This window comes from Telopea speciosissima, chromosome 7 (assembly GCF_018873765.1).
Source record: "Telopea speciosissima isolate NSW1024214 ecotype Mountain lineage chromosome 7, Tspe_v1, whole genome shotgun sequence".
Lineage (NCBI taxonomy): Eukaryota > Viridiplantae > Streptophyta > Magnoliopsida > Proteales > Proteaceae > Telopea > Telopea speciosissima.
Window position 1 is genome coordinate 49,213,783 of NC_057922.1, and position 16,524 is coordinate 49,230,306.

At 43.2% G+C, this 16,524-nt stretch overlaps 1 protein-coding gene across 2 annotated transcripts in view; it reads right to left on the bottom strand.

Moving 5' to 3' along the window:
* LOC122668084 (peroxisome biogenesis protein 6) overlaps positions 1-16,524 on the bottom strand; it is a 176,232-nt gene that overhangs the window by 96,611 nt on the left and 63,097 nt on the right. For both annotated transcript variants that reach the window (XM_043864638.1, XM_043864637.1), the window contains exon 5: positions 8,533-8,710. In XM_043864638.1, the coding sequence (XP_043720573.1) occupies positions 8,533-8,710 (178 nt within the window). The remainder of the gene's footprint in view (positions 1-8,532; positions 8,711-16,524) is intronic.

Here is a 16,524-nt window from a genome sequence, read left to right on the forward strand (position 1 = left end):
GAGGCACAGAAAGAACTGATTATGAACGCAAGAACAACATGGGGCAGTGAGACACAGGTCGGTATTTTTAATGAGTTTTTGCAACATGATGCTTCATTCTCAAAATATAAGACCATAGTTGTTTTATCGTTATTATGATATGCCATCTAAAAGCATTTTGTTTCCCATAACCTAGTACATTGTTACCCATGTAATGTTTTCTTTCCCAACACACACACACACTCACAGACAACAAAATAATAAGAGAGAGAGAAGGTAGGGAAGTTTTTGCTCATTCACAAAGGTGAAGAAACTTGAACAACCACCAAATTTTGATTTTCTTGCATCTATTTGATCCACCTTGTACGTAAAAATTTATTATGAAAGAGAAAGATGGAGTTGAATTCTTTCACACATTGACTGAGACTTCTCAAAACTTAAGGAAAAGTGGTTTAGGAGTAGAGGGTCCCAAATCCTCAAATCTCTCTTTTGAGATGACAAATCCAAAAGGAATGTCAGGAAAAAAAAAAAAAAACAAAAGACCTTTTGGGTTTAGACATGTTTCAGGACTGAAAAGATTTTTTTATTTTTTATTTTTTGAAAAAAAAGAGGGAGTAAGGAACAAACGCTGACCAAGTTGGGCCAATCTGTGGCTAGTTGGCTTGGTATATCGAATCCCATTCATATGAAAGATTGTAAAAATTCTATGATTCTTGAATCGATTAGTAGATTCCAACTAAGATGCCCACACAAATATGATTTTTTTTCTTTTTTTTAATCTTTGAATCCTTCGATCAAATCGTAACTGAAACAAAGTACGTTAAAAATTGGGCTCTGGAGGCGCAAGTTAGCTAGGGTTTTTGTGGTTCCTTGTTATGGTGATTCCTCTTTCTCGGGAGGATCGCCCCCCTGATCCACGCCTTGGATCTTCTGTAGCTGGGGTGGGGCCTGCTTCTTTTGCTTCTGTGGTCTCTCATTCTCTTGCCATACCACCTGGTGAGGTGGAATTAAAAAGGCCATCATCATTTTTTGGAGAACCTGCAGTTTTTTTCTCCAGGGAAGAGGTGGAGCTTTTGGAACGTGCCTTTGCTTCTTCTTTGATTGCTAAGTGCAGCTCTGGTAGGCCTTCGCTTTTTTCGATCAAGGAGTGCTTGCAGAAAACTCTTTTCCTACAATGGCATGTCGTCGTTTCGACTTTGGATCAGAGGCATGTGCTACTCAGGTTTGCTGTCCAGGCGAACTTTGTTAAGGTTTGGTTGAAGGAACATATTCACATTCAGGGGTTTCTTCTGCGGTTCATGAAGTGGACCTCTGATTTTGTGTCGGGATGGGAATCGCCCATCGCCCCAGTTTGGGTTTCCTTACCAGGTCTGCCAGTTAACTTCTATCAAGGCAATTCCCTGGTTTCAATTGCCGGCGCGATTGGAAGAGTTTTGAAAATTGACAGTGTTACAACCAATTGTACGCGCACTGTGGCGGCTCGTGCGTGTGTTGAAGTCGACTTTCGTTCTTCACTCCCTTTGAAGGTTTGGATTGGGTGTGGTGTTGATGGTTTTTATCAGAAGATAGTTTATGAGCGTCTGCCCTTTTACTACGATTTGCTCAGCTTGGGCACTCCAGAGAGAGTTGCAGAAAACCTTCTTTGATTAAAAGGTCGAGGTGTTGTTACAGCGCAAGGCGAGAAGGAGGGTGCTCACGGGGCTGAGAATACCAGTGCTTTGGCTGTCGGTGAGGTCGATGCTAGCCGGAATGAGGATGGGGTTTTTATTCCAAGGGGTGAGGGGCCTTCGCGAGGTGCTGCCGAGGTGCCTGGGGGTGTTCTGCCTAAGCTGGGGAACTCTCTGACTGGGCTGAATGCTAAGAGAAGAGGTGGTCGTTGGCGACCTACTGCCCAGAGGGCGTCTGAGCTTAGAGTTCCTTTGGCTGCTGGCTCTGATGGAGGTGTTGTCCCTGGCGTTCCTGGTTGTGGTGTTGTGGATGCTGTTGGGGTTGCGCTTTGGTTGGGAATACTGTGGTGGGTCCTGTGGTGGCTCTCGAAGTTGTGAAGGAGGGTGAGATCCCTTGCGAGGGTGCTGTTGTGGCCTCTCAGGTGGAGACGGCTTCTCTTAATGCACAAGTGGTGACGGCATCTCTTGAAGCCGAGGTGGAAAATGAAGATGAGGTTGTTTGCGAGACGGAAATAGATGATGAGGTTGATTGTGTCTTGTTGGCGGCAGGTTCGCAATCCTCATCGCCGTATCTCAGTGACAAGGTTGGACTTCCCTGTGTTTGTGATGATTCTAGGACTGCAGACTTGGAGCCTGCTGTTTTGGATCGTGGTGTACTTCTGGACAGTTTCAAAGCTTTTAATGCCTCTCTTGAGGAGAGGCTTCGAAGAACTTTTGCAAGGTTGGGTGAAGAGGGTAGGGGAGCTGTGCCGGTGGATCTTCCCTTGGCAAAGCGGTTGTCTGCTAGGTCTGCTACTTTCAGTGCTGCCCATGTTTACAAGAGAAAGAAATTGAAGCGCAAACGCCCTTCCAAGGGGGGGATCGAGAGGTGAATAACAAGGTCAATGGGACCGGTGGATGTTAGCTTTAATGGTTCCAAATGAATTGCTTATTTTGGAATGCTCGAGGAATTGGAAATAAGCCTACCTCTAGGTGGCTGAAAGCTATGTTTAAGTTGCATAAGCTGGAAGTTGTGGCGATTGCGGAGCAAAAAGAGCAGCCTTCTAAGGCGCTTGTGGTGATGAGAAGGATTGGCTTGGATGCGGTTTTTACAATAGATTTGGATTTTTTGGAGGGATACTTTGCAGGTAAATGTGGTGGAGGAGCATTGCCAGTAAATCACATTGGAATGCCTGGCAGCCAATGGGATTAAGTTCCATATTTCTTTTGTCCACGGGCTTTGCTCGGTGGTTGAGAGGAAGGATTTGTGGGAGGCGTTAGTTCGTTTCTCTGGATCTTCCTCTCTTCCCTGGGCACTAGGGGGTGATTTTAATGCTGTTTTGTCCCCCTTGGAGAAAATAGGTGGCAGGCCGGCTTGCACGCTATCCATGCATGAGTTAGGTAACTTTGTGAACTTTGCTGGCCTAATTGATGCGGGGTATGTAGGCAATATTTTCTCCTGGTCAAATAATCAGAATGGTGCGGGAAAGGTCATGGCTAGGCTGGTTCGGTTTCTGGTCAACCCTGCCTGGGTTGCTGCTTTTCCCAGGTTTGAGGCGACACATTTAAATAGAACATGCTCGGATCATGCGCCAATCTTGTTCACTATTTCAGACTTTGGCAGCAGGCCCGGCTCAGCATTTAAGTTCCAGCAGATGTGGTTATTGCACCCTAATTTTCAAGGCTTTATTAAGAGTCAGTGGGAAATGCCTCTCGTCAGTTCGCCTCTCTTTGTGTTGTTTATGAAGCTTAAACGTCTTCGGAGTGCACTCCGAAAATGGAATAGAGAAGTTTTTGGCAATATACTCTAGAAAGTCAGAGATGCAGAGGACGCCGTAAGTAAGGCGGAGGCAGATTATGACCAGCTTGCCAGTACTAAGTCTTTGGGGAATCTAGTAGAGGCCAGGAAAATGCTACAGGGGGTGCTATTGCAAGAGGAAATTTTCTGGAGACAAAAATCCAGAGTTACCTGGCTAAAGGAGGGGGATCGGAACACAAAATTCTTTAACTCCATGGTTAAAGTCCGACATAAGCAGAGTGGTATTCACAGAATAAAGTCTGAGGAGGGGGAGTGGATTTCTAACCAGGTTGGGGTGCAGGCAACGGCAGTGAAATATTTCTCGGATATTTTCGCCTCTCAAGGGTGTTTAGTTGATAAGGATCTGCTGGCTCATATTCCCCATGTTGTGACGGATTAAATTAATGTTTCGCTCTTGGCTCCTCCTTCTTTGGAGGCAGTGAAAGAGGCGGTTTTCTCCTTGTCCTGTGACAGTGCTCTGGGCCCTGATGGCTTCTCTGGGTCTTTTTTCACGGCTTGCTGGGAGATTATGGGGGGTGATGTCTAAGCGGTTGTTAAAGACTTCTTTAGAGGGGGTCTTCTTCCAAGGAGCTTCACCTCTGCAAACCTGGTGCTAATTCCAAACAAGGACAACCCCGAGGTAATGCCTGATTTTCATCCCATTAGCCTCTATAACTTTGCCTATAAAATTATTGTTTCTAGGCTGGGCTGGCTGGGCTGCTCCCTCCCTTGATAGCAGAAGAGCAGGGTGCCTTTGTTCAGGGCAGGTGTATCCATGACAATATTTATGTTCTTTAAGAGGTCACTCAGGATTTAAACAGGAAGACAAGAGGAGGCAATGTGATCCTCAAGTTGGACATGACAAAGGGTTATGATCGCTTGGAATGGAGGTTCCTCTACTTGGTCCTTTCAAAGTTTGGTTTGTTGATTCTTGGACTAACTTAATCAGGAAAACTACAGAGAATTGCTGGTTCTCTATTGTATTGGGAGGCAGTTCTTCAAGTTTCTTCAAATCTACTAGGGGATTGAGACAAGGGGACCCCTTATCTCCTGCTCTGTTTATTTTGGCAGAAGAAGTCCTGAGCAGGGGTATTAAAAATCTTTTTGTGGAAGGGCGTGCAGCTTACTTTCAACTTCCCAGAGGGTGTCCTGGTATCTCCCAGTGTTTGTTTGCAGATGACACCATTATTTTTACAAAGGGGCTGAAGCGCTCTCTGAAACAGATTTTGGGTTTCCTAAGCAGATATCAAAGCTTCTCAGGTCAATTGGTCAACAACAAAAAAGTTGCTTTCGGTTGGGTGACAAGGTCTTTGCGGCTAGAGCTTGAATGGTGGGAACCGTTACAGGTTCACTAGAAAGACTCTCCCATTTACTTATCTAGGGGCCCCTCTCCATTCTGGAAGACTTAGAATTTGTTTCCTTGATGATTTAGTTGGAAAAATAAGAAACAAGGCGGCGGAATGGAAAGGTAAGCCCTTGTCTTCTGGGGGACGTGTTACGCTTTTGAAACATGTGCTAGCATCTATCCCCATCAATTTGATTGCTACTTTGGATCCACCTAAGGCAGTCCTCAGAAGGATATATGGAATTTTTGCTGATTTCCTTTGGCGAAGCTCGGAGTGGGGGAAGCGCAAACACTGGGTGAATTGGCAGAACGTTTGTAGGCCTTCAAAAGAAGGGGGGTTGGGAATTAGGCTTCTTGAAGAATTCGGCCTCTCCTCAAGGCTTAAAGGATTATGGAGGATCCTGCCTGATCATTCTCTATGGAGTGAGTTCTTCAAGGCTAAGTTCTTTAAAAACAATCATATTGTTTTGGCTGATCCGAGCGGGATAGGCTCGAAGTCTTGGAGAAACACTCTGGCACATAAGGACCTCGTTCTTGCCAAGTTAAGATGGTTGATTGGCTTTGGCAATATTTATTTCAGGTTGGATAATTAGGTAAAGTTTGGCCAGTTGATTGACTATGTGGACAATGCCCTACAAGTTGACACAGCTTTGTGAGTCATGGATGCTTTTGAGGAGGATGGATCGTGGAAACAGTCCGTTCGGGATCAGATTGACTCGGATGGGGTTAGGCATAGCATCATATGTGGTAATTTCGCCATTGGTGAAAAGGATGATGTTCTGGTTTGGACTCCCTCTAGTGACGGTCAGTTCACAACTAAATCAGACTAGAATGAAGTGCGGAGCAGATCTTCTGAGGTTTCCTATGCTAGATGGATCTGGAACCAATCCCTGCCCACAAAGATAGCCTTTTTTACTTGGCAACTCCTCAATGGAAAAATTCCCACAGATGATTCCTTGATGGCTGTTCGGATTCCACTAGCATCCAAGTGTAACTGTTGCAGGAACCCCAGGAGAGATACAACAAATCACTGCCTGATAGCTGGATGCACTGCGATGAAGGTTTGGAATTTCTTTTCACAGGTCTTTGATACTAATGTGATCCCTTCACAAGATGCCAGGAGTCTAATCTTTCTTTGGAAAGAGGTGGTGAGTGGTAAAAGCCTATGTGCCTACATTACAGGGCTGATTCCTTCCCTGGTGGTTTGGGAGCTCTGGAAGGAAAGGAAGAACAGAAGGCACAGAGAAAAAAGGCGAGCTGCTAGTTCTGTTATTGAGAGCATTAAAGCCTGGGTGAAAGACATACCTTATTCTCCCAAGTTTAGGTGCTCAGGTTCTCATAGGGAAGTGTTAATTCTTCAATGTTTGGGCTTATCGGTTCCTCCTTCCAGATTGAAGCGTCCTCTCCCCGTTTATTGGTGTCCCCCCTTCGCCACGGTTAAGCTCAATGTGGATGGTGCTTGTAGGGGTAATCCTGGTACAGGAGGGGGTGGAGGGGTTATCAGAGACAAGGAGGGTGTGGTTTTGGCAGCCTTATCCAGCTTTTATGGTGAGTACACTAACTCGGTTGCTGAGTTGAAGGCTTTGAGAGATGGCTTGAAGTTGTGCCATGATTTAGGCCTTACAGATTTTGTGGTCAACTCAGATTCTGTTATCACAGTAAGAATGATTAATCAAAAGAGGTGTAACCTATGGAGGGGATGGTACTGGTTCTAGGAGTCGATGGTATTGTTGCATTCTACTCGGCCTCTAATATCCTTTGCTTATAGGGAAAGTAAAAGGGCAGCCGATTGGCTAGCCAACTTAGCTTGCGATACAAGGGCTTCTATTGTTGTTCACTATGGCAGCCAGCCACCAAGAGATCTGCAGCGTATTCTTCGGGAAGACAGTGCTGGTTTGCCCGTTCTTGGAAAGGAGTCTTTTTTTTCCTATCTTAATTGTATGGGTTTGGGCCTAGTGTTTACTGAGAGTTATGCTCCTTGTGTTGGGGTAAGGCGGTACGTCCACCCCTTGTATTGTCTTTCCAAATTTTGATTTTAATAAAATTCTAGGGGTTGGCCCAGGTCCCAGGTAATATTCGGGTTAAAAAAATTCGTAACTGAAACAATATCAAGCAGAAGTAATCAGTATCTGCAACACAAGAGAACAAGAAGAAAGAAGAAAAAGAGAGACAGAGAAAGAGAGACGCAAGCCTTGGAGAGAAAACTAGGCTTACGGTTTTGAACAGAATGACAAAACCATGAGCTCTATGATGCTTATATAATATAATAGAGGAGCAATTACAAGTATACCCTTAACACCTAAACAATACTACTAAACAATACATACACAAATATAAAAGCATTATCTTCCCAAAATACCCCTATAGTAATACTAATACAACACCCACAACACTCCCCCTCAAGCTGGAGCATATAAATCACCCATGCCCGGCTTGGAACGACCTTCCAAGTAAGCAAGACTAAACAAAGGCATATCACTCAACTGATCTGCAGAACAAATAAAAGGAGCATCAATCAACTTCCTCATTACTACATTCCTCACAAAGTGACAATCAACTTCAATGTGTTTGATCCTTTCACAAAACACCAGGTTACTGATAATATAGATAGTAACTTGATTATCATAGAACATCTTCATAAGTTTAGTAACCGGAAACCCCGACTCTTGAAGTAATGATTTTAACCACATTAACTCAGTTGCAATATGAGTCATAGCCCTATACTCAGCCTCAGCACGGGATCTAGGCACAATTGTTTGCTTCTTGCTTCTTTATGTGATAAGATTGCTACCAATAAACGTATAGTAACCTGTGGTAGATCTCCTATCACCTTAAACACCAGCCCAATCTGCATCAGAATATCCAACCAAATCAATATGCTGATGAGGTCGATAAATGAGCCCCTTTCCTGGAGCCCCCTTAAGATTCAACATGTTGCCTCCCAGTGAATCCTCTTGGATGACTCCATAAACTGATTAATAACTTCAACAGCAAATATATGTCAAGTTTAGTAACAATAAGGTAAATGAGTTTCCCTACTAATCTCCTGTACTTGTGCTTGTCATCAAATTACTCACCATCATCTGTCCCACACTTCTGGTGTAGATCCATAGGAGTATCAACTGGTTTAGAACCAAGCATACTAGTCTCAAACAAAAGATCAAACACATATTTTCTCTGTAACAAATTAATCCTTTTTCTACTTGAAGCACTTTAATACCAAGAAAATACCTTAGGGCATCCAAGTCTTTCATCTGAATATGCTGTTGTAGATAAGATTTCATCTTTGTAATTCCAGATACATCATCCCCACATATTTTCAGAATAACACTACTATAATCCACACCGAGTAACAATCGAACTGAACTTAAGAGTTTGCAGTAAATAGTTCTTGTGATCCAGAATAAATAAAAAAAAAAGAGTTTGCAGCATTGAATAGCTTGTATCCATGGAACATCTGAAGTGATACAAATAATGAATAAATAGCAATTAACTATTGTGGCTAGTCTTTCTTGTCCTTACCTTTTATATTCTTTATCTACTCAGAACCATCTCCCTAGAATATAAATTTGCCTCATGTTTTCATTCACTAATAAAAATTTTCTATTAGTTTGAAAACCATATACTATCTGTCCCGCAGCTGCAAGAATTAATAACTTGGCACTTTTTAAGACTTTAATAAAATATAACAAAGAGTAAAAATATTAACTTTTCAACCACTACTTTTGTTTCACTATCCATGAAGCATGAAGAATGAATCTTACAAAGCCACTGTTTATGTTCTCTCCATCATAAGAGTATTCATCTTCAGTCACTGGGTCGGTATATTTTCTTATAACAGATGCAACTTCAGAGATGACGCCAACTTGATCAGAACCATCCTGAGAGGATATATTCCGGAACACGTCAAAATGGTGTAGAAGAAGTATTGTCGGAGCGTATCTGTTTCCAAAAACATGTTTCAGCAACAAAAAATAACTTCAAAATAAGACTAAAACACACCCAAAAGAAAAAAACAAACAAATAGAAAGGCACCACTATCAAAATTCATGCTATGTCGACTGCAAGAGAAGGATCTTATATTAAGAAGCCAATTTTAGTGATAGTTAGATATAAATTCTAGTGTCATATGTTACCTTCACCTCAGTAGATTCTCAAGATTTAAAACCTGTAAAGCACATAAAGCAGGACAAAGACACTATATGACAGAAAGCATTCAAAGTAATGTAATAGATTGGTTGTGCACTAACTCAGTTGCGGAGTTAAGAGCATTGAGGGATGGTTTGGCTCTTTGCCAAGAGTTAGGTCTGATGGACCTGGTGGTTATCTCGGATTCTGAGGCTACGGTCAGAATGGTGAACAGAAAGAGGTGTGAGATGTGGAAGGGCTGGTACTGGTTCCAGGAGATCATGGTTCTTATGTCTTCTACCAGGGCCTTGCTGTCCTTTGCTTTTCGTGAAAGTAACAGGGCAGCTCTATCTGTGATGTGGTCGGTAGGATGACCTTTGGAGGCTCTTCTCTCTGTGATGTGGTCGGTAGGATGGCTTTTGTGCCACGATCAATCATATTTGGATGGAGCGTAATCTTCGGAAATGGACTACCAAATCTCGCACTATAAGCCAGATTTGGAACTCCATCTCCTTTGAAATTACTTCTAAACTCAGTTCGGTGGCCCCCTCTTCTTGTAAGGACACCCCAAGGAACAGGCTCATTGTTGTCTCCTGGGGTCTCTCCTCTATCTCCCTCCTAGCCGTGGGCTCTTCTGTTTGAGTATTTTGGTTTTTTGCTCTCTGTTTGTTCTCCTTCCCTCCTATTTGAGGGTTGTTGTTCTTTTTCTTCAGTAATGAAATTTTTATTCATCCAAAAAAAACAGGGCGGTGGATTGGCTGGCAAATCTTGCTTGTGAGTTTGGTTCGTATGCGAAGTTCCAGCATTGTTCTCTCCCTTTGGGGGTTTTCCAGGGGATTCTTAGGGAGGATAAGGCTGGGCTGCCCATCCTTAGGCAATAGCACACGTCGTGTTGATACTTTTTGTAGGGCTTGGAGTTGTGGAGAGGTAATGAGTGTTATTCCACTTTGGGTTGGTGTAAGGTGGTATGTCCCCCCCAGGTATTCTTTAGTATTTCATTTGATTATTAATAAGATGCTAGGGGCTGGCCCGGGTCGAAGGCATTGTACTAAAACTCGCAAAATTTCGGTCAAGATATCGAATATTTCGAGTATCTCGACCTGTCCGAAACAAAACGCAAGTCCGATATAAAAAAATGCAATATTTCGGAAATTTCGATCATCTCGTTTCGGAAATTTCGGATATCTCGGTAATTTCGATCATCTCGTTTCGAAAATTTCGGAAATCTCGGTCATTTTTGGCATTTTACACCCACAGAAAAATACCATATTTCGTCGAAATTTCGGTATCTCAGAAATTTCGGTTAGACCGAAACACCGAAACGAAACGAGATTTAGTACCATGGTCCCATGTAATATTCGGGTTAAAAAAAAAAAAGTTTGTTAAGTCACCCAATCCAAGTATATTTCAAAATAGAAGATCTCTTAGAAACCATCAAACCTTTGACCAGATTATTATCGAATTGAATTATTTTCATTTGGTAGGGAACTAATAATGTTTTACTCTATCTTCTTCTCAATCCCCACAATATTTTTTATTTTTTTTTTGGATGAATAAAAAATTCATTAACCGAAGGAAAGAAAAGGGGGGGGAGGGAAATACAAGCACGAGCCAAAGCCAAAGCCTTGCCTAATCAAGACAAGGACAAACAAAAAAAAAGGGAAAGAACCCCAATAAAGAAAGCGCACTAAAGAAAGGGGAGAAACCAGAACAAAATGATCCAAAGCCAACCAATGCGAAGAACTATCCGGGGTCCATTGGCTCACAACAGAGAGCATGATCCCTGATAACCGAGGTTAGAGGCATAATACTCTCCAGGCAGGCCAAGGAATAGGCAATGTATGGACGATTCTTAGGAAAAGGAGGGGAGCTAGGGTTACGGCGGCGAAAAACTCGAAGGGATGAGGGGGGCAAAAGATTGGGGCACAGGGTGGGGGGACCCACTATTGGAGATTAGGCCCAAATGAGGATGAGCTGGGAGATAAGGGTTAGAGCAATGAGTCAAATTGCAAGAAGGAGCTGGCCCATTAAGGCTAGCAGGCCCATTAAGATCTGCAGGGTCAGACAAAGAGGAGAGGGTGGTGGGCTGAGCCAGAGAAGGAATGGCCAAAGAAGGGGTAGGGACCACATTGGATTGAGGGATTAAAAAGGGTTTGACAAGCATTTTGAGGAATGGGGTAATCCTCAGGCTCAAAGGGTCATGCCTAGGGGAAAACGACGAAGGATGGTAGCTGGGGAGAGAGACGTCAAGGATAGGGAGAGGGAAAGGTCCCCAGACTACAAAAAGGTTACAGGCTTTGGGGCCAAGGTAATATCAATCGCTAGAAAAGGAGATCCAGACGCAGAGGTCTCCTTTTCAAGATCAACTGCAGGGTTCTCCCTTAGATCGCGACTGGACAAGGCACAGTGATCAAAAGGAGACACAAGGGAAGCAGAGGGCTCAACATCACCGTCAGAGCCTGAGGCTAAAGCTGCAAAGCTGTTTCAACCAAGAGACAAAACAGAGTTTGGGTTTTGCCCAGCGGACAAACCAAAAGGAGAAGTCGAAGACGGAGATTCTCTCGGCCGATAGTGATTCCGGCGATGCCTGGTTCTGGTTCTTCCTCAGGAAGCTGCCGATTCTGAACAAGAGAGACTTCCGATACAGCGGTACCTTCAATGGTGGCTTCATCCCCAGCAACAAAGGCCTTTGGTTGGCAGAGAGAGGAGGCATGGCCGAAAGTTTTGCCGATCAGACAGTAGGGTGGAGACCAATCGTAGGCAACATGTTGCACAAAAGAGTGACCATCTTCTTCAACAACGGTGATGGTTGAAGAGAGAGCTTCATCTGTAGAAACTTCAACGCAAATACGGGCGAAAGCAAGCCTATCCTTCCTACTAGTTCTGGCATCAGAATGCAGGGGGTACCAAGGACACACCCAACCAAACTTAGGCTTTCGGTGCACCAGTAATGGAAGGGAAGCTCAGGGAAGGAGATCCAGAGTGGGATAAAGGAGAGGTCAACACGTTGGAGCTGGATATGTCGAGTCCATTGGCGCAAAAAAATTGGTTTTCGACCCACCAGCCAAGGCCCTACTTCCAGGATACGATTCTTATCCATGGAGTTAGAGAACTTGAAAATGAACAAACCATTCCCCAACAGGAAAGTTTTGAAAGACCCTAGAGGTCTCCATTGTTTGGAAAGAGAGCTTTACAATGTGGAAAGGAGGGAGGGTATCAATGAAATGACCAACGATAGCATTTTCCTACAAGGAGGCTTCATCAAGGAGACCTGAAGGGCAGAGGGCAATCTTGGAGCCATCGGCAAAGGAAGGGGAGACAAAGTGCAAAGGGAGACCCACAGAAGAAGAAGAGGGAGCTGGACCGAAAAGGGACTTCCAATCGGGGCGAAGAAGGGAGGTAGGAGGGGCGTGGGATGGCTGCAGAGGGTGGGAAGAGGAGAGAAGAGAGGAGGAGTAAGAGCCTTAGCCAGAGGGGCCAGTCATAGAGGCTGGAAAAAGCAAGGGTCACATGACGGAAAGAGAGAGAACTCGATGTCTTCAGGCTGCCCTTAGACGATGATCAATCCCCACAATATTCAATCAACAAGGATTCACTATTCACTGTTTCAGAGTCTGTTTTCTATTAACCCTACTTTCAGCTTAGCCCATTACCGGCAGGTCCATAAATCTTCCTGCATCACCTAGAAGAACTGATATTGGCCCATGGGCCACATCACCAACCCTATGATCTCCCACTTCTCCCTAAATATCATTCCTCTTTAAAGCATCACTAAGAGCCCTAGCCCCTCCTTATTGTAGGACCTTCAGTTAGGAATTATCTCACATGAAAGCATGTTTTGTGACTTCATAATGCATGTAAGAATGTAAGATTAAAACATGGTCATGCTGATCAAATTTCTTTTTAAATAATTAAATTTGAACATTAATGAAAATGTTAAAGAAAATAAAATAAAATTATATCTGACATAAGAAGGCAGAAGAATGTTTATCTTCACTGAATGTATGCAAAATGCACATGACTGGTGGGAAAACAGTTGACCATCTAACTGTGGTCGTCTACATGGATCCTTGCTCATCTCAAATCTCACAGCCCACTTCTTCCACTGCTACTTTAGTTAAGACAGGTAATACCACAACATGTCTTTCTGCTATATCTCGTCCCTAGATTATTGATTCAGGGGCATTTGATCACATGTCAGAAATGTTAGGTATCTTTTCTTCCTTGTCCCCATCATCTTCTAGTGTTAATTTAGCCGATGGGTCCTTAGGAAAGGTTAAAGGCACTGGTACTGTTTACCCTAGTTCATCTATGTCCTTTCCTTCTGTTCTCTACCTTCCCAATTTTCCATTTAATCTCATGTTTGTTAGTAAGTTAACCAAAGCTTTAAATTGTTCAGTGACCTTTTACCCTGATTCATGTGTTTTTCATGATCTTGCTACGAAGAAGACGATTGTTAGAGGACGGGAGTCAGGGGGGCTGTATTTACTTGAAGGTCCGGATTGGGGTTCGGGTTCGGTTGCTTGTTCCAGTGTTGCTTCTCACCTTCAAATTCACTGGCGGTTTGGTCATCCATCGTTGGAGAGTCTTAAAAAAATTAGATCCTAGTTTTACTTCTATTTCTAGTCTTGAATGTGAGTCGTGTCAGTTTGGGAAACTCCATCGTGTGAGCTATCCCCCTAGAGTCTATAAGCGTTCAGCTTTTCCTTTTGCTTTAGTCCATTCTGATGTATGGGGTATGTGTCCTATTACTTCCAACTTGGGATTTTAATATTTTGTTACATTTATTGATGACCATTCAAGGGCCACTTGGTTATATTTAATGCAAAATCTTCTCAGTTGTTTTCTATTTTTTGTGCCTTTGTTTCTGAAGTTCGTACTCAATTTGGTGTTTGTATTAAAATTTTGCGTAGTGACAACGTTAGAAAGTATTTTGCTGCATCCTTTTCTGCTTTCATGGTTCAGCATGGTATGATTCACCAATCTTCCTGTTCTGACACGCCTCAACAAAATGGTGTAGCAGAAAGGAAGAACCGACATTTACTTGAAGTTACCCATTCCATGTTATTTGAGATGCAAGTTCCAAAATTTTTTTGGGCTGATGCGATGATGACAGCCAATTATCTTATTAACCGTATGCCCTCCTCAGTTTTGAAGGGTAGCATTCCTCAATCCTTGTTGTTTCCTAAAGAGCCATTATTTGCATTACCTCCTCGTATTTTTTGGTGTGTTTACTTTACTCATGACCATCAGCCTGGTTTGTCAAAGCTTGATCCTAAGCTCTTAAATGTATTTTTCTTAGCTACTCTCGTACCCAGAAAGGGTATTTGTTGTTATTCCCTTGTTTTGCGTAAGTATTTTGTTACGGCTGATGTGTCATTTTTTGAGTCCACCCCCTATCATGCTGAACCAGTCCATGCTTTTGAGTTGGATAATGATGTGTCTATTTATGTTATCCAGACCTCTTTGCCATAGGGTTCTGCTTCCACAGCTGCTGTTCACCGTCCTCCTATTATTAATGTTTACACCCAGCATCCGAAGGTAGCTGCTGCCCCCCTGTGCTCACGGACTCGATCCCGTCTCCTTCTGCTGCAGATCCTGATGACAGCCCGCCTATAGCTGATCCTATTACTTCTGATCTTGATATTCCCATTGCTAAACGAAAAGGTACTCGTAGCCATACTCAACACTCTATTTCCAACTTTGTATCCTATTCTGGTTTGTCTTCTCCTTTTCGTTCCTTTTTGTCTACTATTGAGGCTCATCCCTTGCCCAAGTCTATAACAGAGGCCTTATCTAGTCCTGGCTGGAGGACAGCTATGGAGGAAGAATTGTTGGCTTTAGAGATGAATAAAACTTGGGAACTCGTTCCGCAGCCCCCCGGGTAAGACTGCAATTGGTTGTAGATGGGTGTATGCCATGAAGGTGAACCCTAATGGTTCTCTTGCTCGTTTAAACGCGAGACTTGTGGTGAAAGGTTATGCTCAGGTGTATGGTGTAGATTATTTAGATATCTTCTCCCCCGTGACCAAACTTACTTCAGTTCGTATTTTGATATCTCTTGTTGCATCCAATCACTGTCCTTTGTTTCAGCTGGATGTCGCATTTTTTGCATGGTACTTTGCAGGAAGAGGTGTATATGGAGCAACCTCCAAGATTTGTTGCTCAGGGGGAGTCTGGTATGGTTTGTAGATTAAAAAAGTTTTTGTATGGGCTGAAACAGTCTCCTCGTGCATGGTTTGGTCGCTTTACTAAGGTTGTTCTTGAATTTGGTCTATCTCGGTGTGGAGGTAACCACTCTTTCTTCTATAGACACTCAAGTGTGGGGAAGATTTTTCTGATAGCATAAGTCGATGACATTATTATTATTGGTGATGATTCAGCAGGTATTATGAAGTTAAAATCATACCTGCAACAAAAAATTCAGACTAAGGATTTGGGGAAGTTGAAGTATTTTTTGGGAATTGACGTGGCTCAATCCAAGAAGGGAGTTTTTCTATCACAGAGAGTATGTTTTGGATTTACTTACTGAGACAGGTATGCTTGGGTCCAAGCCTATTGACTCTCCTATGGATCACAATATGAAGCTTACCGCTGAAGGGGGAGATGTTCTTGATGATCCTAAGAGGTATAGAAGACTGGTGGGTAAGTTAAACTATTTAACTGTTACCCGACCAGATATTGCGTTTCCTGTTAGTATGGTGAGCCAGTTTCTTTCTTCTCCTCGGACTACTCATTGGGATGCTGTTATATGTGGTTTATGATATCTCAAGAAGGCTCCGGGTAGAGGAGTAGTATATCAAGATCATGGCCATAACAGAGTTGAGGGATTCAGATGCTGACTGGGCAGGTTCTCCAGTGGATAGGAGATCAACAATAAAATTGTACGTTTGTTGGAGGAAATCATGGTTCTTGGAAAAGCAAGAAACAAAGTATTGTAGCCTGTTCAAGTGCTGAATCAGAATATAGAGTTATGGCACAATTAACTTGTGAGTTGATGTGGATACAACAATTGTTATCTTAGTTAGGTTTTAAAACCTTGGTTCCCATGCAACTGTTGTGTGATAATCAAGCGACCGTTCATATTGCTGTTTTTTTTTTTAACCTGAACATTACCTGGGACCCGGGCCAGCCCCTGGAAATTTATTGATAATCAAAATTGAATAAAGAATACAAGGTGGGGACATGCCACCTAACCCCAACCCAGAGGAGCAAACACTCTAAACTAAAAACTGAACCCAAAAAATACGACAAAGACAATTTAAGTAGGTAACCAAACCTATTTCCTTAGGACTGGTAAACCAGCCGTGTCTTCCCGGAGCATGCGAAGCACCTCCCTTGGCAAATGGATGGCAACGTGGAACATGGAGGACGAACAAGAATCACAAGCAAGATTCGCCATCCAATCTACCACCCTGTTACTTTCCCTGTACGCAAAAGAAACCGAAGCTCGAGTAGTGTCTACTAAGGCCATGACTTCTTGAAAACAATACCACCCCCTCCACAGATTACACCTTTCTTGACTAATCATCCTAACCGTGGAAGCCGAGTCCGAATCAACCACAACATCAGAAAGGCCCAACTCATGGCACAACTTCAACCCATCTTTCGGAGCCCTCCGTTATGCC